The 23,103-nt window shown below is 45.3% G+C and overlaps 1 protein-coding gene across 1 annotated transcript in view; it reads right to left on the bottom strand.

Moving 5' to 3' along the window:
• The window catches only part of ADGRD1 (adhesion G protein-coupled receptor D1), a 205,860-nt gene extending 193,435 nt beyond the window's left edge, over positions 1-12,425 (bottom strand). Inside the window, exons 1-5 of the mRNA XM_070950671.1 lie at positions 12,288-12,425; positions 12,131-12,167; positions 7,731-7,814; positions 2,663-2,758; positions 774-896 (exon numbers count right to left, since the gene is read on the bottom strand). Coding sequence (XP_070806772.1) covers positions 774-896; positions 2,663-2,758; positions 7,731-7,814; positions 12,131-12,167; positions 12,288-12,356 — 409 coding nt within the window. The 5' untranslated portion in view covers positions 12,357-12,425. The remainder of the gene's footprint in view (positions 1-773; positions 897-2,662; positions 2,759-7,730; positions 7,815-12,130; positions 12,168-12,287) is intronic.
• Between the last annotated feature and the right edge of the window lie 10,678 nt (positions 12,426-23,103).

The following is a 23,103-nucleotide window of genomic DNA, read 5'->3' as shown; positions in this document are numbered from 1 at the left end:
AGACCCAAATTGTTGGGGGCAAGAAGCCGACTCTGTAAACCACTTAGAGAGGGCTGTAAAAGCACTGTGAAGCGGTATATAAGTCTAAGTACTAAGTTCTATTATAAGGTTTCACTTGGAGAGAAATTCACTCTCTCATCATCTCAGGAAGAACACCATAGATTAACAAAGCTGCTTTAACTTTAAAAGCCGATTTACTGGATGTTCGCCTGGGATCTTGATAGAAGCAAGTAGATGCAGATCCTTAGAGATATCTCCCATGCTCAGAGCCAGCCCTTGTTCTTATCCGGCAAAGTTTATAACTTGGCCCATAAACAAGATAAGATAGTCCTAAGGGGGAAAACGCCTTGATGATACATTAAGACAGATCCAAGGGGAAGAGATTACAATCCGCAGAGGAAAACTGCTAAACCAAACCATTAGCTATAAAAACTCTGGATGGACTCTGTCTAGGGAATTCCCCATCCTTGGGCCATTATTTTAAGCCCGTGGTTAGTTACAGTCATAAACAAATATGCATAATTTATTCAGCAGGCTGCTTTGCCATTTCCTAAGCAAATAATTTGGATGTAAACCCGTACGAACCATTTGCATAAGCGCTAATGCCTGGAAGAGATTTTACGATTCCCTTAAAATGCGGCTCAGAGAAACCTGCTTCTCCCCCTCTCTTCCCACCCTTCCCTCCCCCCTTCCCAGTTGCGTTGCTAGAATAAAATTAATGAAATAAAATATGGAACATATATCAAAAACCACGGCGACAATCTCCTACTAACCTTCAGGCTCACAGAATTCTTGGTTAATAATGCAAGAGTTTTGATAATTTCCGAAAAGGAGAAAAGTTGCTCCCTTGATGTTTGGGATATAGACACCTTTGTTTACAATCCCTTCGACGATATCTAAGGAAGGAAAAAGGGAGGAAAAAACATGACGAGGTGCAGCTTTTAAGATTTTTCGGGTTGGCCCCGCCATTTAGAAGGATGGCCAGAACAATTTTGCTTATTTATTTTTCCCCCACCCAACACCAAGAATCCTGTCAAAAATGCTTTTTTCAAAAGGCAACTAGACTGTTTTTTCCCAAGAAGTAAAAGGAGGAGGAGGAAGAGGAAGAGGACTGTAGAATCCTCAATGCTCCCTGAGCTTAGTGGTTTCCTTGCAGACGTTTCATGACCAAACTAGGTGACATCATCAGTGCTAGAACGGAATGGCATTTCTGGAGTGGAGTAGAGGAGGAGGAGGAGGAGGAGGGGAAGAGGAGGAGGAGGAGAAGAAGAGGAGGAGGAGGAGAGGAGGAGAGGAGGAGGAGGAGGGGAAGAGGAGGAGAAGAAGAGGAGGAGGAGGAGGAGAGGAGGAGGGGAAGAGGAGGAGGAGGAGAGGAGGAGGGAGGAGGAGGAGAGGAGGAGGAGAAGAGGAGGAGAGAGGTGAAGAAGAGGAGGAGGAGGAGAGGAGGAGGAGGAGGGGAAGAGGAGGAGAAGAAGAGGAGGAGGAGGAGGAGAGGAGGAGGGGAAGAGGAGGAGGAGGAGAGGAGGAGGAGATGAGGAGGAGGAGGAGGAGGAGAGGAGGAGGGGAAGAGGAGGAGGAGGAGAGGAGGAGGAGGAGGGGAAGAGGAGGAGAAGAAGAGGAGGAGGAGGAGGAGAGGAGGAGGGGAAGAGGAGGAGGAGGAGGGAGGAGGAGGAGGAGAGGAGGAGGAGATGAGGAGAAGGAGGAGGAGGAGTGAGGAGGAGGAGGAGGAGGAGGAGGAGGAGGAGGAGGAGGAGGAGGAGGAGGAGGAGAGAGAAGAAGAATGGCATGGGGTCTTCTGCTTGACTAGAAGACCTCCAAGGTCCCTTCCAGCTCTATTCTGAATTGAAGAAGAAGATGTTTCACTTTTCATCCAAGAAGCTCCTCCAGCTCTGATTGAAAGTGAAGAAGAACTGGTGAAGCTTCTTCTTCTTCTTCTTCTTCTTCTTCTTCTTCTTCTTCTTCTTCTTCTTCTTCTTCTTCTTCTTCTTCTTCTTCTTCTTCTTCTTCTTCTTCTTCTTCTTCCTCCTCCTCCTCCTCCCTCCTCCTCCTCCTCAAGGAAAAAGCAGTCCAGTTGCCATTTGGTGGCGGGGAGCACTTTTGGGACAACTATGACCTGGATGACTGAGAATCTCCATAGATACCAGGAATCATCCTTCTTCTTCTAACCATTCAATAGGAGCCATTCCATATTGAGAGGGCAGTAAGCTAAAGGTAAAGGTTCCCCTCGCACATATAGGCTAGTCGTTCCTGACTGTAGGGGGCGGTGCTCATCTCCGTTTCAAAGCCAAAGAGCCAGCGCTGTCCGAAGACGTCTCCGTGGGTCATGTGGCCGGCAAGACTCAACACCAAAGGCGCACAGAACACTGTTCCCTTCCCACCAAAGGTGGTCCCTTTTTTTCTACTTGCATTTTTTACCTGCTTTCGAACTGCTAGGTTGGCAGAAGCTGGGATAAGTCAGGGGAGGTCACCCAATTACGCGGCACTAGGGATTTGAACCGCTGAACTGCCAACCTTTCAATCGACAAGCTCAGCATCTTAGCCACTGAGCCACTGCATCCCTTTTCACAGTGTCCCTTCACAATGACATGGAGAACACCAAAAGTCATACGTCAGCCGAATGGCCAAGCTTGACAAATAGAAAAGGATCATCTAGAATTCTCACCTACGGTCGCAGAGAAGTTAGAGTAGGCGGAATCATTGGTATAAACAAAAGTAGAATTATGGTAATGAAGCACAGTGAAGCTGTGGGATCTTAGCGCTGCATGAGAGAAGAAAGAAAACAAACACAACAATGGAATGGAAAAGCAACACCGTGAATATAAGCAAGGTGGATACGAATCAATCAACCAGATCATGTCTCTCAATCAACATCATTGCAACGTGCCAAAAGTTCCACCTGTCTGGGTTAAAGCTAGAAAGGAGCTAGCTCAAATGGAAAATTAAACTGTCCTATCTGAAAAAACAATGGTTCATTTAAAAAAAAAATAGAATCTCACTGATAGACAAGGAGCATTGGTGAAATGCTCCCAGTTCGGACCGGATCACCCGATCCGGTAGCGATGGCGGCGGGTGGTTCGGAGAACCAGTAGCAAAAATCCCTGCGCCCCCACCCCCCCAACCATGCTCACTGAGTTGCACGATCATCAGAGGCTTTTTTTTTTTACTTTTAAAAACATTTTTTCTACAATCTCTTCCGACGAAAAAATGCTTTTAAAAGTAAAAAAAAAAAGCCTTAAAAGTAACAAAAAAAAAAGCCTTAAAAATAACCAAAAAAAATTGTGCGGCTCAGCTGGGATCCTCAGAGGCTTTTCAAAGCATTTTTTTCTACAACCTCTTGACCAAAGAGGTGGTTAAAAAAATGTTTTGAAAAGTCTCTAACGATTCCAGCTGAGTTGCCTGATCAGCAGAGAGGCTTTTCAAAGCATTAGAAAAAATGCTTTGAAATTTTTCTTTTTCAAAGTTGGCCACGCCCATCCAGTCACATTACCCCCACCAACACCAAGCCACGCCCACAGAACCAATAGTAACACATTTTACATTTCACCCCTGGACAAGGAGAACCGGAAACCGGAAAGAGCAACGGTCGATGGCTCGCGTGCCTGGAGAGATGGCTCTGCGTGCCACTTCCACCACATATGCCATAGGTTCCCGGGTATAGGATCTCCTGCTTAAGCATGCACACCAGGCAGCTGCTCTTCTGATTTCCAGCACCCGTGCGCATATGCGCTCCCATTTCGGCACTCGGTGCTGAAAAGGTTTCGCCAACAGTGACATATATTTAAGACAACTGAATCCTTGGTGGCTGATTCTGGTTTAACTAGCTCATCATGGGGCTAGTGGGGAAGGATGATTGTTCTCCAACTCCTAAAGACTTGATTCTACCAAGCAAAGACTATCTCTGGTGGGGTTTTCAAGATCACCCAGATGTCAGCACTTCAAGCTGCATTTACTCTGTGCTGACATAAGAAGGAGAAGCGGAGGCATCTGGAAAGGGACGTTTGACTTTTCACCTACTTATTTTTCCTGGAGATAATATCCCCTTGGAGACGGGATGGGAGGGGGGAAATTCCTTTGAGCTGGAGCAGTAGATTAGGGGTAGAGTGATTTGGAAGATGGCCAATGAGTGCAGAAGGGGAACAGAAAGGGAGGGTTTTGGGTCTGGAAGTCAGTGTTGGCTGCGATGGAGTCAGAGTTAGGATGGCGTGCTTAATAAATGGGAGTTTTTCATCAAAGACTTTGTTTGAAATGCAATTTATTTGAGACGACCTCGAAACCTGCCACCTTGTTCCTATCATCTAAGCCCATTCTTAGTGGAAGGGCTTTTAAGTTCACAGTTGAATATCTTTTGGACATTAAAGCCCCACATGACACCACATTGCTCCCTCCAGCAAGAGCTGGGAAACACCTGGAAACCAGAATCTGGGCTCCAAGAGACTTTCTGGGGATTGTTGGACTAAAAAAAAAAAATCTAGGCGCCAACATTCTAGAACAGCAGTCACCAACTGGTGGTCCGTGGACCACGGGTGGTCCATGAGAAAATTTTGGTGGTCCGCAGAAAAATTATTTGCATTTTTTATATTGCACTAAATCAGGGGTCCTCAAACTATGGCCCCTGGGCCGGAAATGTGCAATGAACATTTGTATTGCTGCAGAGAATCTCCCCCTTCGGGGTCTTTTTGTGCAGGTTGAGGGGGGGAGAAATTCGACTTGGGGTCTGCTTCAGCCTCCTGGTGTGGGGCTTTGGGCGAAGGCTGGAAGGAAGTGCAACTGGTGGTGAAGGGGCGAGTGGGCCTTGTTCCAGTGGGACTGCATCATGGCCTGGAACTGGCTGACCATCTCAGCCTGTGAGCCTCCAGGTGCCAGTACCTGGCCTTGCACTCCCGCAGGTCTTCCTTCTGCTTGGAAAGCCTTCTTCATCTCCAATGTAGACAATACTGATCTAGAACCCACGGAGAATTCGATTCGTCCTAAAACTTCTTAAAGCTTTCTTCAAACCCCTCCCCATCTTCGGTAATAATATTACAGGGCAGACACTTCCTGAAATACCTGTCTTACAAAAAGAAAATAATGAAGCTGAAGATTGACTTGGAAAGAAGTCCTGTAGACCAGTGGTAAAATCCTCTGCGGATCACCACTGGTTCGTTGCCAGTGCATGCACAGTGTGTGCCAAACGTGTGCTGTGCACACGCATGCACAATGCATGCCAAAACCACACTGTGCATGGACAGTACACACGAAAAGCACACTTCACCGAAACCGGTAGCTTTTTTTTACTACCAGTTCGTGCGAACTGGTAGCATTTCACCCCTGCTCTGGACCTTGGTAAATTAAAACCAGGTTTAGTATGCATGTGTGAACTGTTTGCACATGGAAAAATAAACTCTATGGCAGGGGTGAAATGCAAAATGTGTTACTACCGGTTTTGTGGGCGTGGCCAACTTTTTTTTTTTTTTAACTTTTCAAAGCATTTTTTCTAATGCTTTGAAAAGCCTCTGCCGATCAGGCAACACAGCTGGGATCGTCAGAGACTTTTCAAAACATTTTTTTTAACCACCTCTTCGGCCAAGAGGTTGCAGAAAAAAATGCTTTGAAAAGCCTCTGACGATCCCAGCTGAGCCACGCGATCATCAGAGGCTTTTTTTTTTTTTTTTTTTACTTTTAAAAGCATTTTTTCGGCCAAAGAGGTTGTAGAAAAAATGCTTTAAAAAGTTTTTTAAAAAAGCCTCTGATGTTCATGCAGCTCACCTGGGCATGATGGGGGGGGGCGCAGGGATTTTTGCTATCGGTTCTCCGAACCACCCACCGCCATCGCTACCGGATCAGGCGATCCAGTCCGAACCAGGAGCATTTCATCCCTGCTCTATGGCCACCTAACCATCAGTACCCATCACTTAAACCATCTGAAAATAGAAGGAATTGTTGCTAATGGATTCAGAATCTCCCATTTATGTTTCATGATCAATCACTGTTAAAGCCTTTTACAGTTTATGCTAACCAAATTATTATACTGGATATTCTGTTTGGCAATTGTTTTGTTGCAGCAAAAGGACTCGTACGGGGTTCTTGTCTGGAAGCCAAGTTGAAAATGCCAATCTCTGCAAAAAAGGCACGCCATCGAGAGAGAGAGAGAGAACTAGAACTGGCTTTATGAAGGTGCCAAACACAAACAGACACGCAATGAATAAACATGGCAGGCAAAGTTGACGATGGCTCAAGGATCGATGAGGGACAAAGGTGGAGCGAATGGCATGAATGCTTGATGGAAAGACATGACGAGGACGGGAAGAAATATCAAGGGATGGTTTCTCCCAAAGCTGTAGAGATGCACAATTTGGAGTGCAATATCACAACCAGGGAAGGTTAATCACTGGTAACAATGGACCATCTTATTCATCTCTGGGGTCCAGTTTTTATTGCCAAAACACGGCATACACAGTCCAATCTCAAGAGTGCTCAGAAATAACTCAAGTGGCTTGCATGGAGCACCACAACAGTCTTGGGACCATCTGACCTAAAGATACATCTATGGGAAAATAGTTACATGGAATACAACATATAGGTCGATATAACACATATATTGGAAACTAAATGCCCCCTGCTGTTCTCCCCTCTCCACCAGCCAACTCCAACAGTATTTTCTATCATGAAGCAAACTGGCCACTTTTTTTTAAAGCCTGAGAAATAGTTTTGACATCTGGAAAAGGAGAAGAAAGGGAAGGGGAAGGGGAAGGGGAAGGGGAAGGGGAAGGGGAAGGAGAAGGAGAAGGAGAAGGAGAAGGAGAAGGAGAAGGAGAAGAGGAGAGAAAGAAGAAGGAGAAGGAGAAGGAGAAGGAGAAGGGGAAGGGGAAGAGGAGGAGGAGAGAAAAAGGAAGGAGAAGGAGAAGGGGAAGGGGAAGGGGAAGGGGAAGAGGAGGAGAGAAAGAAGAAGAAGGAGAAGGAGGAGAAGAAGGAGAAGGAGAAGGGGAAGGAGAAGGAGAAGGAGAAGGGGAAGGGGAAGGGGAAGAGGAGGAGGACAGAAAGAAGAAGGAGAAGGAGAAGGAGAAGGAGAAGGAGAAGGAGAAGGAGAAGGAGAAGGGGAAGGGGAAGGGGAAGGGGAAGGGGAAGAGGAGGAGGAGAGAAAAAGGAAGGAGAAGGGGAAGGAGAAGGAGAAGGAGAAGGAGAAGGGGAAGGGGAAGAGGAGGAGGAGAGAAAAAGGAAGGAGAAGGAGAAGGGGAAGGGGAAAGGGAAGGGGAAGGGGAAGAGGAGGAGGAGAGAAAAAGGAAGGAGAAGGAGAAGGGGAAGGGGAAGGAGAAGGAGAAGGGGAAGGAGAAGGAGAAGGAGAAGGAAAAGGGGAAGGGGAAGGGGAAGGGGAAGAGGAGGAGGAGAGAAAGAAGAAGGAGAAGGAGAAGGAGAAGGAGAAGGAGAAGGAGAAGGGGAAGGGGAAGGGGAAGGGGAAGGGGAAGAGGAAGAGGAGGAGGAGAGAAAAAGGAAGGAGAAGGAGAAGGGGAAGGGGAAGGGGAAGGGGAGGAGGAGGAGGAGGAGGAGGAGGAGGAGGAGGAGGAGGATTATGTGATCCTTGGCGCTCTCTGAGCTTGGTAGTTTTCTTGTTTCCTAGTTGGGTCATGAAACATCTGCAAGAAACCCCCAAGCTCAGAGAGCACCAAGGACCCCAAAGTTCAACCTTGAGCTACAAATATTATTTTCTGTCGGTATCATATCTTATCCTTGGAGAGCATTCTTCTCCAGTCTACCTCCGTCGGTGTCCTTTAATTCGTGGATTCCTTCTACGGTGTCCAGAGGCCAATAATGCGATGCTTGAGCAAGAACACGGAAACCTAACAAGAAAGTACAGCAGGACCAAAGTCATCCCCTTTGTGGGAACTCAAACAATTGCCAGTTGTTTCTCATATTTATCTTCCCTTCCCCTCTGCTTTTCGCTTCGTTTTGCTTCTCTGGAGTTAGATTTTAAATTGAAAAACGCTTGGGACATGAACCTGAAGATGGGAGAAAGTATCCTCTCTTCCTCCATTTTTAACTCTAATAAAACCAGTTGAGGTAGACTATTTTTTGAGAAGATTTTAAGTATCTCCTATCCCACCCAGCATATTACTGAAGGTCTTTGGCCTTTCAAAGAACCATTTTAGGAAGCTAGGTGACAATTAAAGTTGGAGACGCTTGAAAGAGCGCAGAAAAGAGCAACAAAGATGTTTAGGAGCCTGGAGGCTAAAACATATGAAGAATGGTTGCAGGAATTGGATATATCTAGTATGAGCCACGGTGGCGCAGTGGTTAGAAGGTAGTACTGCAGGCGACTTCTGCTGACTGCCAGCTGCCTGCAATTTGGCAGTTCAAATCTCACCGGCTCAGGGTTGACTCAGCCTTCCATCCTTCCAAGGTGGGTAAAATGAGGACCCAGATTGTTGGGGGCAAGAGGCTGACTCTGTAAACCACTTAGAGAGGGCTGGAAAGCACTGTGAAGTGGTATATAAGTGCCATTGCTATTGTCCTTCCTTCCTTCGGAGAAGGGCAGCATATAAATCAAACTAATAAATAAATAAATAATAAGTCCTCCCCCCATGACCAGTCCGTCTTTAGCCAATGCAACGTTGCTATGATGTTTTGGGAAATGCTGAGGTGTTTAGACTGGTGAAATTCCACATTCAGGGCAAACCGGCCTTGAAGAAGCCTGGCACGAACCGGATTCCACACCGCTCTGCTCTTCTTCAGCTATTCCCCCTCTTTTGAAGCACGCAGATTTATTATCCATGTGCAGAGGTGGGATTCAAATAATTTAATAACTGGTTCTCTGCCTTAATGACCGGCTGGGTGGGCGTGGCCATGGTGTGTGATAGGCAGCACTTGGCCTCCTGCATCCTCCTGGGAGCAAAAATGCACTGCACACAAACATCCCGTGGCCCATTTTGGGCCTAGAAAGCCACCCTGAAGCCTCCTGGGAGTGAAAACAGGCTGAGGGAGAGGCGCACCACACATACACATCCTGTGCCCCATTTGGGGGCTAGTAGGCCTCCCTGCACTTACCTGGGAGCCAAAATGGGGCGCATGGGGACTCCTGGAAGGGGCAGTGAGGGGCTAGGCCAGCCAGCAATTTAACTACTGGTGCGCCTGAACTGGCTGAATCACACCACTGCATGTGCCCCCCTGTTTCCTTCTCCTTTCCCCCATTGCTTTGATGGCAGGACACCAGTGAGGCGCCAAGCCGAAGATGCTGGTTCTGACATTTAGGCTAGATGCTGATCTGGCTCACCCTAAGTGAGGCTTCTCCTGAGCGTTGTATTGCAGGCAAAGTCTCAGAATTTCTAGCCAACGTGGAAGTGGTCCTTGGTCCAATACATTTGGAGACCACCAGGCTGGAGAAAGACGCATGTGTGAATATGGTAAGGACTGAATATCGGGAGTTTGCCACAGGAGGCAAAAATGGATGAATTTCAGATCTTCCCTTCTCTCCTTCTGCTCTACTACCAAGTTAACAGTCCTTCTACTCAGCACTGAAAAAGAACCCAACCCTAAGGAGCAGAGATTATACAAGCCGTAGCTGTGAAAGTCTAAGGATTCACTATAAACACTCAAGCACACAAGTGTTAAAACCAACAAAGTGCGGTAGAAATCTTGAGCTGGTCAAGAGAAGCAGAAAATGTTCAGTGAGAAACCCTGAGTGGTTATAATAACGGAATACACTGCTATAGGAGAGACATCACTCTGTCAACAAAAGTGCGTATAGTCAAGGCGATGGTTTTCCCAGTTGCAATGTATGGCTGTAAAAGTTGGACCATAAGGAAGGCTGAGCGCCAAAGAATGGAGGCCTTTGAACTCTGGTGCTGGAGAAGACTCCTGCGAGTCCCTTGGACTGCAAGGTGATCTAACCGGTCAGTCCTAGAGGAAATCAACCCTGACTGCTCTTTAGAAGGCCAGATCCTGAAGAGGAAACTCAAATACTTTGGCCACCTAATGAGAAGGAAGGACTCCCTGAAGAAGAGCCTAATGCTGGGAACGATGGAGGGCAAAAGAAGAAGGGGACGGCAGAGAACAAGGGGGCTGGATGGAGTCACTGAAGCAGTCGGCGTGAGCTTCAATGGACTCCAAAGGATGGTAGAGGAGAGGAAGGTCTGGAGGAAGTCCATGGGGTCACAATGGGTTGGACATGACTTTGCAACTAACAACAACAACAGGAAACAAGGAAGCGGTCGGTAGCATCCATCATCCCCCACCATTGAGTATCCTGGTTCGGGCTAATAGGAGTCCGAATCCAGCAACATCCAATTCACTACAAGCTTCTCAACTTTGCTTAAAAAACAGTGGGCTTCCTGAAATGAATATTTTTAGCCTGCCCCTTGAAACGATCCGCATATGTAATAGATTCTCCTTAAATGTTGGCTTTATTGCTTGCTCACTTCCTGGCAACTCAGAAGGGAGTGCGGATAGGGATAGAAAGCTGGCCAAAAATATGGTTGTGGATTAAAAGGAAAAAAAAAAAAAAAGGTAAGACCTTGTAAGCATGTAGCACCAACGATGGCGCAATGAAAGCGTGCTTCCAAAGCATTCCAGAAATCTTGTAAAAATGCAGGTCTCCAATTCTTATAAACCACATTTTTTTTCTCTCTCTCTCTCTCTAATGATTGGACCCCTCCCTGTGATTTATGGAGACTGATGCCTACGAGGTAGGAAGTGAAGTGGTTTAGACAGATCCTCTTTCAATTAAAATAGGTGTAGGGATCATTACTTTCTCCACTTTGGATTTAAAAACAAAGCTAGCTACATGCTTGGGAAGGGAGTAAAATAACAGAATAACAGAGTTGGAAGGGACCTTGGAGGTCTTCTAGTCCAACCCCCTGCTTAGGCAGAAAACCCTACACCACTTCAGACAAATGGTTATCCAACATCTTCTTCAAAACTTCCAGTGTTGGAACTTCACAACTTCTGGAGGCCAGTTGTTCTACTGGTTAATTGTTCTCACTGTCAGGAAATTCCTCCTTAGTTCTAGATTGCTTCTCTCCTTGATTAGTTTCCACCCATTGCTTCTTGACCTGCCTTCTGGTGCTTTGGAGAATAGCTGGACTCCCTCTTCTTTGTGGCAGCCCATGAGATATTGGAACATTGCTATCATGTCTCCCTTAGTCCTTCTTTTCATTAAACTAGACATACCCAATTCCTGTAACCGTTCTTCATATGTTTTAGCCTCCAGGCCCCTAAAAGCTACTTCAACTTCTTGTAAGCATTTATCATGGGGGAAAAAAATAGCAATTCTTGGTTTAGGGAATTTAGGGCAGTGAGAGAACAGAAAATGCTAGTAATTTTCATGAGAAAACTCAGTATTACCAGATTCTAACATCATCCGATCTCAAAATTAGAAGCTTGCGTTGCCTAATAGCTGAGCTGGCCCCAAAGTAAATCATTTTCATAAAGCCGCATTCCCTTTTATTTATTGTAAAAATCAAACTGAGATAACAAGAGGAAGCAGACTTTCAGACAAGTCAGTTTAAAGCTGCATTTGAAAGGAAAAGCCTTTCAAATTAATACTTGGCCATTTAGCATCGGGAGGATCCAGAATGGAAAATTTTAAAATAATCCCCATGATGGGGATTGCCAAAATTGTTTGGCCAGACGGATGGATCTCATGAGCGAACAGAAAAGGCAGGTACAGTTCAACACACCTGAAAATTTACCAGTTCGCCATTCCTGCTTTAAAATGAATTCTAGGATCTGTTTGCTAACATGAACAGTTCCTTCGTTTTTCTTGTGTTAGGACTATCTCAAGTTGCTTAGTCTGCCGACCATCCAATTTTTGCATAGTTGCCCAACGCACACTGTGGTTGAGTAAAGAATTGAACTCACAGCTCCTGGTAGACTACTACTGCCAGTACATCCCTATTTTTGGAGACCTTCTTGAGAACTTTCAAATTCCTCCTATGCTGACTCTCAAGCCCTAAGAACAAGGCCCCCTGTCTTGATGAGACCCAACGCCAAGTGTTGACATCCCAACCAAAGCAACCTTCTCAACGCTATTTCTTGTTTGCATTTGATGTTCCTCAATCATATATCTAATCATGCTTTTGCAGGCGATGGCGAAGACAAAGGAGAGGGATGCAGCAATCGTAAAGGTTTTCAAAATTTCAAGATAGCAAAAATTCCTTACCAGGATGTTTTTGTGGCCAAGTATGAGTCCTGTAAACCTGCATAATAAAAATATATAACAGATACGTGAATAGGATTCAGGCGCAGCAAACCTTTCCAAAGAAGAGAGTAATTTAAAAAAAATAATAATAAATGCCACAGGTTTTCAAGACCATTACCTGAAATAAAATCCACAACAAGAGATAGCAAAGTTGCACCAGCCTATTTGCCATGATCCTTCGTCTCATTGCAAACCAGAAAACCAATGCTGGGATGAAATCTCAGGTCACGGTAATCATAATATCATTAGTAACAAAACTTCCAGTGCTCCATCATCCTCTGCTCTTCTTCTTCTTTTTTTTTTTTCCCAAAGGCTGTTTTCTAATCATCCATACAACAAGCCCATTCCGTCGACTGGTTTGTGGGAAGGGGAAAAAAAGAAAAGAAACAAGAAACAAAATCCAACTCTTCCCTGAGGTCTAAAAAAATTAAGGTTTCAAAACGTGGAGTCCTTCCGTGGCTGATAAATCCATTCCAGGAAAAGAAAAGAAAAAGGAAGAGGAATAATGAAGAGGGGGGAGAGAAGAAAAGAGAATAAACTTGGGATGATTACAGATGCAAGCTTCTCTTCTCCAACTTTCGCTAACGGCTTTGCCTTTTTAGATTTGTCTTCGTTTGATCAGATGTCACTGGGTGGAAATGGAATTTGGCTTGCTTTCACAGACACAAAAGAGAGAGAGAGAGAGAGAGAAGAAGAAGAAGAAGGTGCCTTGGAGATTAAAGATTTTAAATATTTCTTTTTTTGGGGCAAAGACTGGGAGGGATTTTGTGGCGAGAGGTTGTTCGTTCTTGGGAAAACCTGGCCGTCTCAGGGATACACACACCTCTAGCCTTCGTCCTGACGGAGCGTTGAGCAAAATCAAAGTGATGTCAGACTTTCTCCTCAAACTTTGTCCCATTTGGGTATTCTATTTATATCACATTACCAACAAGTGGCTTCCTCTTCTGGGTCCTAGCACCAGTCAGTTAGAAAGAACGAGATTCAGAAGATGTGAAGATAGCCAGGGAAGTAAAAAAAAACAAAAAAAAAAAAACAGGCGTGGAGAGAAGGAACCAAAACAAAACCTTAAGGTTTTATACATCGATGACTTAGAGGTGAGGTAATATCGTTTCTTCGATACGAAAGAGATGCTGAGACTTAATAGCTTGATAATAATAATGATAAGTTGCATTAACAGAGGGATGCAATCAAGATCAGGTAAAGGTAAAGGTTCCCCTCGCACATATGTGCTGGTCGTTCCTGACTCTAGGGGATGGTGCTCATCTCTGTTTCAAAGCCGAAGAGCCAGCGCTGCCCAAAGACGTCTCCGTGGTCATGTGACCGGCATGACTCAACGCCAAAGGCGCACGGAACGCTGTTCCCTTCCCACCAAAGGTGGTCCCTATTTTTCTACTTGCATTTTTTACGTGCTTTCGAACTGCTAAGTTGGCAGAAGCTGGGACAAGTAACGGGAGCTCACCCCATTATGCGGCGCTAGGGATTCGAACCGCTGAACTGCCAACCTTTCGATCGACAAGCTCAGCGTCTTAGCCACTGAGCCATCACGTCCCTTAATCAAGATCAAGTAAGGTACTAATACCACTTTATAAAGCCTTAGTAAGGCCACACCTAGAATACTGCATCCAGTTTTGGTCACCACACTATAAAAATGATGTTGAGACTCTAGAAAAAGTGCAGAAAAGAGCAACCAAGATGATTAGGTGGCTGGAGGCTAAAACCTATGAAGAACGGTTGCAGGAACTGGGCAAGGCTAGTCTAGTGAAGAGAAGGACCAGGGGAGACATGATAGCAGTCTTCCAATACTTGAAGGGCTGCCACAGCACCCAAAGGCCAGACAAGGAATAATGGATGGAAACTGATCAAGGAGAGATTCAACCTGGAAATAAGGAGGAATATTCTGACAGTGAGAACAATCAACCGATGGAACAGAAGTTGCCTTCAGAAGTTGTGGGAGCTTCATCCCTGGAAGCCTTCAAGAAGAGACTGAACTGCCATCTGTCAGAAATGGTGTAGGGTCTCCTGCTTGGGTGAGGGGGTTGGACTAGATGACCTACAAGGTTCCTTCCAACTCTGTTAATCTGTTATTAATAACTCTGGAAAGAATGCAGAGAAGAGCCATAAAGATGATTTGGGGGCTGGAGACTAAAACACAGCAATGAATAGTTGTGGGAACTGGGAATGCCTTGTCTAACCAAGAGGAGGACTAGGGAGTGACACCATTGTCGTCTTCCAATACTTGAGAGGGGCTGTCACAAAGAAGAGAGGGTCAATTTCTTTTCCAAAGCCCTTGAGGGCATGACAAGAAACAATGGGTGGAAATTCTTCAGGTAGATCCAACCTTGAACTAAGGAGAAATTTCCTGACAGTGAGAACAATCAATCAGGCGAAGGGCTTCCCTTCAGAAGTTGTGGGTGCTTCATCAATGGAGGTTTTCAAGAAGAGAATGGACAGGCATTTCTTTGGAATAGATTAGAATCTCCTGCTTCTGCAAGGGGTTGGGACTAGAAGACCTCCAATGTCTCTCTTTCTCTTTTTTTTATTTATTTATTTATTCATTCATTCATTCATTCATTGGTTCGATTTATATGCCGCCCTTCTCCGGAGACTCAGGGTGGCTTACAATGCGTTAAGCAATAGCCTTCATACTTTTGTATATACCTGCTTAGTAGGGTTTTCGGCCCCCTCTAAGCGGTGTTCTTTTTTATACAAAGTCAGCTTATAGCCCCCCACAATCCAGGTCCTCATTTTACCTACCTCGGAAGGATGGAAGGCTGAGTCAACCTCGAGCCTGGTGAGATTTGAACTTGCAGTAATTGCAGGCAGCTGGTGTTACTTAACAGCACTTTAGTCTGCTGCGCCACCAAGTCTCATTTTAAAGGATGTTATTGATTTATTATTAATTATTATTGTTATTAACAATACAGATTACGTTCTTAATCTCCACTGCTTTTCCCCCCCAACCACTGGTAAAATAAAGTCCATGTTTGACAATATTCTGTCTCTTCTTTCTGTTTAATCTTCAGCGTAAGTCTCTCCATCTCTGCACAATCTAGTATCTTCCTCATGACCTCTTCGTCTTGCGGTGTTTCTTCATTTTTTCAATATAGCAATAGCAATAGCAATTACTGTAGACTTATATACAGCTTTATATTGCTTTACAGCCCTTGCTAAGCAGTTTACAGTCAGCCTCTTGCCCCCAACAATCTGGGTCCTCATTTTACCGACTTAGGAAGGATGGAACGCTGAGTCAACCTTGAGCTGGTCAGGATCGAATTCCTGGCAGTGGGCAGAATTAGCCTGCAATGCTCCATTCTAACCACTGCACACCATGGAAGGAAGGAAGGAAGGAAGGAAGGAAGGAAGGAAGGAAGGAAGGAAGGAAGGAAGGAAGGAATAGCAATAGCACTTACTTCTATACTGCTTTACAGTGCTTTACAGCCCTCTCTAAACTGTTTACAGAGTCAGACTCTTGCCCCCAACAATCTGGGTCCTCATTTTACCCACCTTGGAATGATCGAAGGCTGACTCAACCTTGAGCCTGGTAAGATTCGATCTGCCAAATTGCAGGCAGCCGGCAGTCAGCAGAAGCAGCCTGCAGTACTACACTCTAACCACTGCGCCACCACAGCTCTTGTATAGGGTGCAAATATAATCCTCGCTGCTGTTAAGATGTGCAACAGTAAATCTATAGTTTGCTTATCAAGTTTTTCTGATATTACACCTAATAAAAACAGTTCAGGTTTAAAATCTACATGTTTTCCTATAATCCTATAGCCATGCATGCGAGCGCGCCTCCTGCAGGCCAGCTGGTCATAGGGTTTCTGCCGCGAATGTGCGGGGGGCATGCACATGCGCAGGGGGTGGGCTGCATCCATGGGGGCTGTGCACGCATTGTATTTTGGGGGTTCGGGCGCATGCGCATTCGCATGCACGCATGTGCACTTTGGGCACTCAGTCCAGAAAAGGTTAGTCATCATTGCTCTAAAAGGATGCCAATGACCAGCTGCCTGCAAAGAGTATAAATCCTTCCATTCCCCACCATCCAGTCAGAGCTGAAGAAGCTTCTTGGATGAGAAGTGAAACATCTTCAAAAAGAAAAAACAAGAAAGTCCAGTTGCCTCTTGAGAAAAAAGCACCTTTGGACAACCATGACCTGGATGACTGAGAATCTCGACAGATTTTTTAGCTATACAATTTGGGATGAGCACGCTTGGAATGATGTGGGAGTAGGAATGGATTTCCAGAGGAAAAATTGCAGACTATAGGAACCATTTGCACCACTCAGATGACCCTGAGGACACAGATAAACCTCAGGTGGCCTCAAGGACCCTCTAAAAGGATGCAAATGACCAGCTGTCTGCAAGGAATATCAATCCTTCCATTCCCCACTATCCAGTCGGAGCTGAAGAAGCTTCTTGGATGAGAAGCGAAACATCTTCAAAAAAAAAAAAAACCCAAGAAAGTCCAGTTGCCTCCTGAAAAAAGCACCTTTGCTTTTTAAAATCTGCAGATTTAAGCAACTTAAATCTGCAGGTTTTCTGCTGTAAATGACCCCAAAATCCCAACTACCCGAAAAGCAGCATGGTCCCCAATTTCTTGATTTGCATTAGGAAAAACATCCTTGAAGTTTTCGCCAGGTGCATATTGTACATAAAGCTTGGTGCTTATTATCTGAATCTTTGTCAGCTGTGGCCAATAATCCAAGCTATGCCTGCTTCATTAGTTGCTCAAGTGCACCACCTTCAGGCAGAACCATGTAGCTACAGATTAAGGAAGCATAGGGGGCAGCAGACAGAAACCAAAATAGAAGTTTATTTTGATTTCATTATCTGGGCAGGAAATCTAAGGAAATCTAAGCAGAAACAGGAAGTGGCTAAACCAGAGGTTTTCAAACTTGGCATCTTTAAGACTTGTGGACTTCAACTCCCAGAATTGCTGGCTGGAGAATTCTGGGAGTTGAAGTCCACAAGTCTTAAAGATGCCAAGTTTGAAGACTTCTGGGTTAAATTTATGGACAGAGCAGTGATGATTCATGGTGAATAGAACTCGCCATTGAGTTAGGTATAAAGGTAAAGGTTCCCCTCGCATGTATGTGCTAGTCGTTCCCGACTCTAGGGGGCGGTGCTCATCTCTGTTTCAAAGCCGAAGAGCCAGCGCTGTCCGAAGACGTCTCCGTGGTCATGTGGCCGGCATGACTCAACGCCAAAGGCGCACAGAACGCTCTTAACTTCCCACCAAAGGTGGTCCCTATTTTTCTACTTGCATTTTTTCTTATGTGCTTTCGAACTGCTAGGTTGGCAGAAGCTGGGACAAGTCACGGGAGCTCACCCCATTACGCAGCACTAGGGATTCGAACTGCAGAACTGCCGACCTTTTGATCGACAAGCTCAGCCACTGAGCCACCGCGTCCCTATAATATAATAAGGGGAAAAATATAATAAGGGGGATTTGTAGTTAATGTTGCATGTTTTGACAGCAGCAAGAATTTGCATTTGCTCAGTATTGGAAAGATGAGGAAAGACCAAGAGAAGAAGATGTAATTAAAAAAATATTAGATTGCACAGAAATATTCTCCTATTAAAGGAGAAAGAAGAAAGGGAAAAGGAGATAAAGAAAAGGGAGGGGAAAGAGGAGTAGAAAAGAAGAAGAGAGGAAGAGAGGAGTGGGGGAAGAGAAGGGGCAGTAGGAAACAGAAGGAGAGGAAGAACGAAGGAAGTAGGAGGAGAAACAGGAAGGAAGAGAAGGGGAGGAGAAGAAGAAAGGTTGGAGGAAAGGTAAAGAGTAAAAGAGCAGCCCCGAAAAAGTAAAAATTAACAATGAAGGTTAAAAGATAAGATGAATGAAAAAATGATGGATAAATGACTGTACATGTAAACGTGTTTATGAGAAATAAAAATAAAAAACTTTTTGGGGGAAAAAAAGAAGAAGAAATATTCTCCTATTCTGGGTTGCGGCCCAGACAAGCGCATGCACGCTCTCCCTTTTTGGCTGAAAGTGCTGAAAAGGTTCGCCCTCACTGGTCTAAGATTTCAAAAGTCTTTTTGGGATGATCCAGCAGTGATGTTCTTGCATTCCGAGAAAATCTGAGCTTCCCACCCTCCAAAGAACCATAGAGCAGAAATGAGCAATCCGGGATCCCACACGAGTTTTATGCAACTAAGAAGTTAGTAAGTTCTTAGAGACTTTGGCAACACCCTGTTGGGGTTTTGGAGAGAAATTGACAGTCATGGTGAGTGGCGTTTCCTGTTTATTTCTAAGAAAAGAAACGCAGGAAACAAACCATGTTAAGACTCTCTAGAACGCACCACTCCCGTTAGCCTTTTCGTCATCATCACCCTCTGAAGGAACATGAGGACACTGAGATTTAAACCAAGATTGGAGGGGTTTTTGAGGATATGTATTCTACCATTGGGATCCAGCCCTTCCTTTGGCAAATAGACGAAGAACGGTTGCAGGAATTGGGTATGTCTAGTCTAGGGAAAAGAAGGAGTAGGGGTGAAATGATAGCAGTATTTCAGTGTTTGAGGGGCTGCCACAAAGAAGAGAGGGTCAACCAGGGGTGAAATGCTTCCGGTTCAGACCGGATCGCCCGATCCGGTAACGATGGAGACGGGTGGGTCGGAGAACCGGTAGCAAAAATCCCTGTAAACCCCACCACCACCACCACCATGCCCAGCTGAGCCGCACAATCATCAGAGGCCTTTTTTTTACTTTTAAAAGCATTTTTTCTACAATGTCTTTGGCCGAAAAAATGCTTTTAAAAGTAAAAAAAAAAAAAAAGCCTCTGCTGATCAGGCAACTCAGCTGGGATCGTCAGAGTCTTTTGAAAGCATTTTTTTATAATCTCTTCGCTGGTTTTAAAAGTAAAAAAAGAAAAAAATGGCCAAACCCACCCAGTCACATTACCACGCACCCCCACCAAGCCATGCCCACAGAACAGGGAGTAACAAATTTTAGATCTCACCACTGGGGTCAACCTATTCTCCAAAGCACCTGAAGCAGTGGTGGGTTTCAAAAATGTTTTCTACTGGTTCTGTGGGCGTGGCTTGGTGGGTGTGGCAGGGGAAGGATACTGTAAAATCTCCATTCCCTCCCCACTCCAGGGGAAGGTTACTGCAAAATTCCCATTTCCTCCCGATCAGCTGGGACTTGGGAGGCAGAGAATAGATGGGGACAGGGCCAGTCAGAATTTTTACTACCGATTCTCCTGACTACTCAAACTTTCTGCTACTGGTTCTCCAGTACTGGTCAGAACCTGCTGAAACCCACCTCTGACCTGAAGGTAAGACAAGAAGCAATGGATGGAATCTAATCAAGGAGAGAAGCAACCTGGAATTAAGGAGAAACTTCCTAACAGTGAGGACAATTAATCAGTGGAACAGAAGTTGCCTCCAGAAGTTGTGGGTGCTCCGATATTGGAGGTTTTCAAGAAGAGACTAGATCACCATTTATCTGAAATGGATTTTCTATTGTTTAGATCCTGAAGATGAAACTCAAATACTTTGGCCACCTAATGAGAAGGAAGGACTCCCTGGAGAAGAGCCTAATGCTGGGAAAGACTGAGGGCAAAAGAAGAAGAAGGGGACGACAGAGAATGAAGTGGCTGGATGGAGTCACTGAAGCAGTCGGTGTGAGCTTAAATGGACTCCAGAGGATGGTAGAGGACAGGAAGGCTTGGAGGAATATTGTCCATGGGGTCGCGTTCCTTCACACAGCCATGAAAATAAGCCATGCCCAGTTCCTGCAACCGTTCATTGTATGTTTCAGCGTCCAGTCCCCTCACCATCCTGGTTGCTCTTCTCTGCACTCTTTCTAGAGTCTCAACATCTTTTTTATAGTGTAGTGACCAAACCTGGATGCATGCCATGATTGTCCCAAAGGTGCTTTTTCAGGAGGCAACTGGACATTCTAGTTTTTTTCTTTGAAGATGTTTTGCTTCTCATCCAAGTAGCTTCTTCAGCTCTGAAGAAGAGTCCTCTGAAGAACTTTCTTAAAAGTTCAGCCTCTTAGCATTTCTGGTTCGCTCTGCTGAGATTGAACATACGATGAACGTTTGCAGGAACTGGGCATGGCTAGTCTAATGAAGAGAAGGACCAGGGGAGACATGAGAGCAGTCTTCCAATATTTGAGGGGCTGCCACAGAAAGGAAGGGATCAAACTATTTTCCAAGGCACCTGAAGGCCAGGCAAGGAATAATGGATGGAAACTGAACAAGGAGAGATTCAACCTGGAAACAAGGAGGAATTTCGTGACAGTGAGAACAATCAATCGATGGAACAAAAGTTGCCTTTGGAAGTTGTAGGAGCTTCATCACTGGAAGCTTTCAAGAAGAGACTGGACTGCCATCTGTTGGAAATAGTGTAAGTCTCCTGCTTGGGTATGGGGTTAGACTAGATGACCTACAAGTTCCCTTCCAACTCTGTTAATCTGTTAAATAGATTGGAAGAAGCTGCTCACCTTGCGCTTTCCCTTGTGAATCGCTAACAATATGCATAAGGCCATCTTTGCAGCTCATACGGATTCTCTTGACAAAGCTGCCTTGTGGAATTGGGAACTGCCATGTTTAAAGCAGTGTCCACCCTCCCACTCCAGGAATTGTGGGGAGCAAAGCTAATCTGATGTGACACACAGGGCTTCTTAGAAAAATTGTGTTCCGCCACGAGAGGAGGAAAAAAACGATCTCCTTGCCGTTATTCAGATCGGCTCAGCTCCCATCAAATGGAACAAGCTAACTCCATCGGGGGGGGGGGGGTCATCGCGAATTAAAATGGTCTGTTGTTTTGGCATTAAAGGGGTGGGGCCATCGGAGTCTCATTGCATGTAGAGGGCCCAAGCCAAATTTCACAACAATTTGCAAGAGGCTGCCCAAGTTCTGAGCGTCTCCAATTATCTCCAGCCGATACGGCAAATGGGATTCTTTAATTCGAGACATCAAGAGGTCAACGGGACGGCAAGGCTGATGACTATTTTTCCTCTTAATGCCCCCTTCTTCCTTCCTTCGTAGCCTTCCTTCTGTTTGTCGCTGACGTTTCCAATCAAGCTCTTTTTTATTCAATGCAATCACGGGCAATTGATTCTGCTAATTCTTCGCTGGAGGGCAGCCCGTTAATTGCAAGGCAGACTGAATTTCTCTCGGGGCTTTTGAGTTTGGGGACTGATGGGAAAACGGAATTGGAGAAGTTGAGAACGGACATTTGAGTTGCAATTAGTGTCCATCCTTCAATGGCCAAGGGTGCACTGTTTTTTTATTTTTACTATTATTATTATTATTATTATTATTATTATTATTATTATTATTATTATCAAACATCTTTTTGACAAAAGATCAAGTATTAAAGGAAAGGTGCCAGATGTGGTTATCATAGACATGGGCAGAGTTGGAGGTCATCTCGTCCAACCCCCCACCCAAGCAGAGACCCTACACCATTTCAGACAAATGGTTGTCCAGGCTCTTTTTGAAAGCCTCCAGGGATAAAGCTCCCACAACTTCTGAAGGCAACTTCTGTTCCACGGGTTGATTGTTCTCGCTGTCAGAAAACTTCTCATTTCTAGGTTGAATCTCTTCTTGTTCAGTTTCCATCCATTGTTCCTTGTCTGGCCTTCAGTTGCTTTGGAAAACAGCTTGACCCCCTCCTCACTGTGGCAGCCCCTCAAATACTGGAAGACTGCTATCATGTCTCCCCTGGTCCTTCTCTTCACTAGACCAGCCATGCCCAGTTCCTGCAACCGTTCTTCATATGTTTTAATCTCCAGTCCCCTCGTCATCCTGGTTGCTCTTCTCTGCACTCTTTCTAGAGTCTCAACATCTTTTTTATAGTGTGGTGACCAAAACTGGATGCAGTACTCTAGGTGCGGTCTTACTAAGGCTTTGTAAAGCAGTACTAGAACTTCACGTAATCGTGATTCTATCCATTAATCATAAGTCGGGAGGGAAAATCTATTGGCATGGTGCTGTGTGATAAGGATTGGCTTTGTGTAAGCTTCTGTTTAATAATACTGTGGATTTGCTGTTGGTGCTCTTAATGATTAATCTATGCTAATTGCTTATATGTCAGACTTCATTAAGAAGAATCTGTATTAATTGGATGCTTTTATCTAATGTTCCCAGCCAGTTTTAAACATTTTCACAATGTTTCGCACAGCAAGAAATTGCAATATTTTTTTTTTTTTGCCCTGGACACCTGATTTACCCAGCTGCGTGAATACATTCACCATAGTCTGCAAGCTAGGATTGATAGGATGGGCCAGATGTGGCTTGTTCAACCCATGTACTGAGTAAATCCTGTCCTGGAGTACAAGGGAAGTAGATTGCAGGTTAAAAGCTGAAGAGGGGTTCAATTTTCGATATAATTGTTGTCTAGAAGCATCGGGGACCATAGATGCAAACATATGCAAGCATTAAAAGCAGTGGTGTGATGCACAAAATGGGATTCAGCCGGTTCGGGGAAACTGGATGCTAATTTTACATCTGGTTCACTGAACCGGTAGTTGCAAGGACTGTCTGGCCCCTCCCACCCTGCCCCTCCCCTCCTAGGAGTCTCCACGCGGCCTGTTTTGGATGCCAGCTAAGTACAGCGCCCGCGCAGAGTCTCTGCGACAGAGGTGGGTTTCAGTAGGTTCTGACCAGTTCTGGAGAACCAATAGTGGAAATTTTCAGTGGTTCGGAGAGCCTCCCGGAAGTTCCGAAGCCTCCAGAGCCCAGGGGAGACTGTTTTCGCCCTCCCAGAGGCTCAAATAAAGCCTCCGGAGCCTGGGGAGGGTGAAAAACAGCCCTTCTAGAAGTTCTGAAAGTCCGGAAACGGGCTCATTTCTGGCCTCCGGAGCCCGGGGAAAGCCGTTTTCGCCCTTCCAGAGGCTCAAGGAGAGCCTTCAGAGCTTGGGGAGGCAAAAAGCCCCACCCCTCACCATGGTGCAGGAGGCCGAGTAGGCCACAC

The sequence above is a fragment of the Pituophis catenifer genome, unplaced genomic scaffold, assembly GCF_029215685.1.
Source record: "Pituophis catenifer annectens isolate HBS135680 unplaced genomic scaffold, rPitCat1.0.hap2 SCAF_10, whole genome shotgun sequence".
Lineage (NCBI taxonomy): Eukaryota > Metazoa > Chordata > Lepidosauria > Squamata > Colubridae > Pituophis > Pituophis catenifer.
The sequence above is the reverse complement of the archived record's forward strand: the minus strand, read 5'-3'. Positions and strand labels throughout refer to the sequence as shown.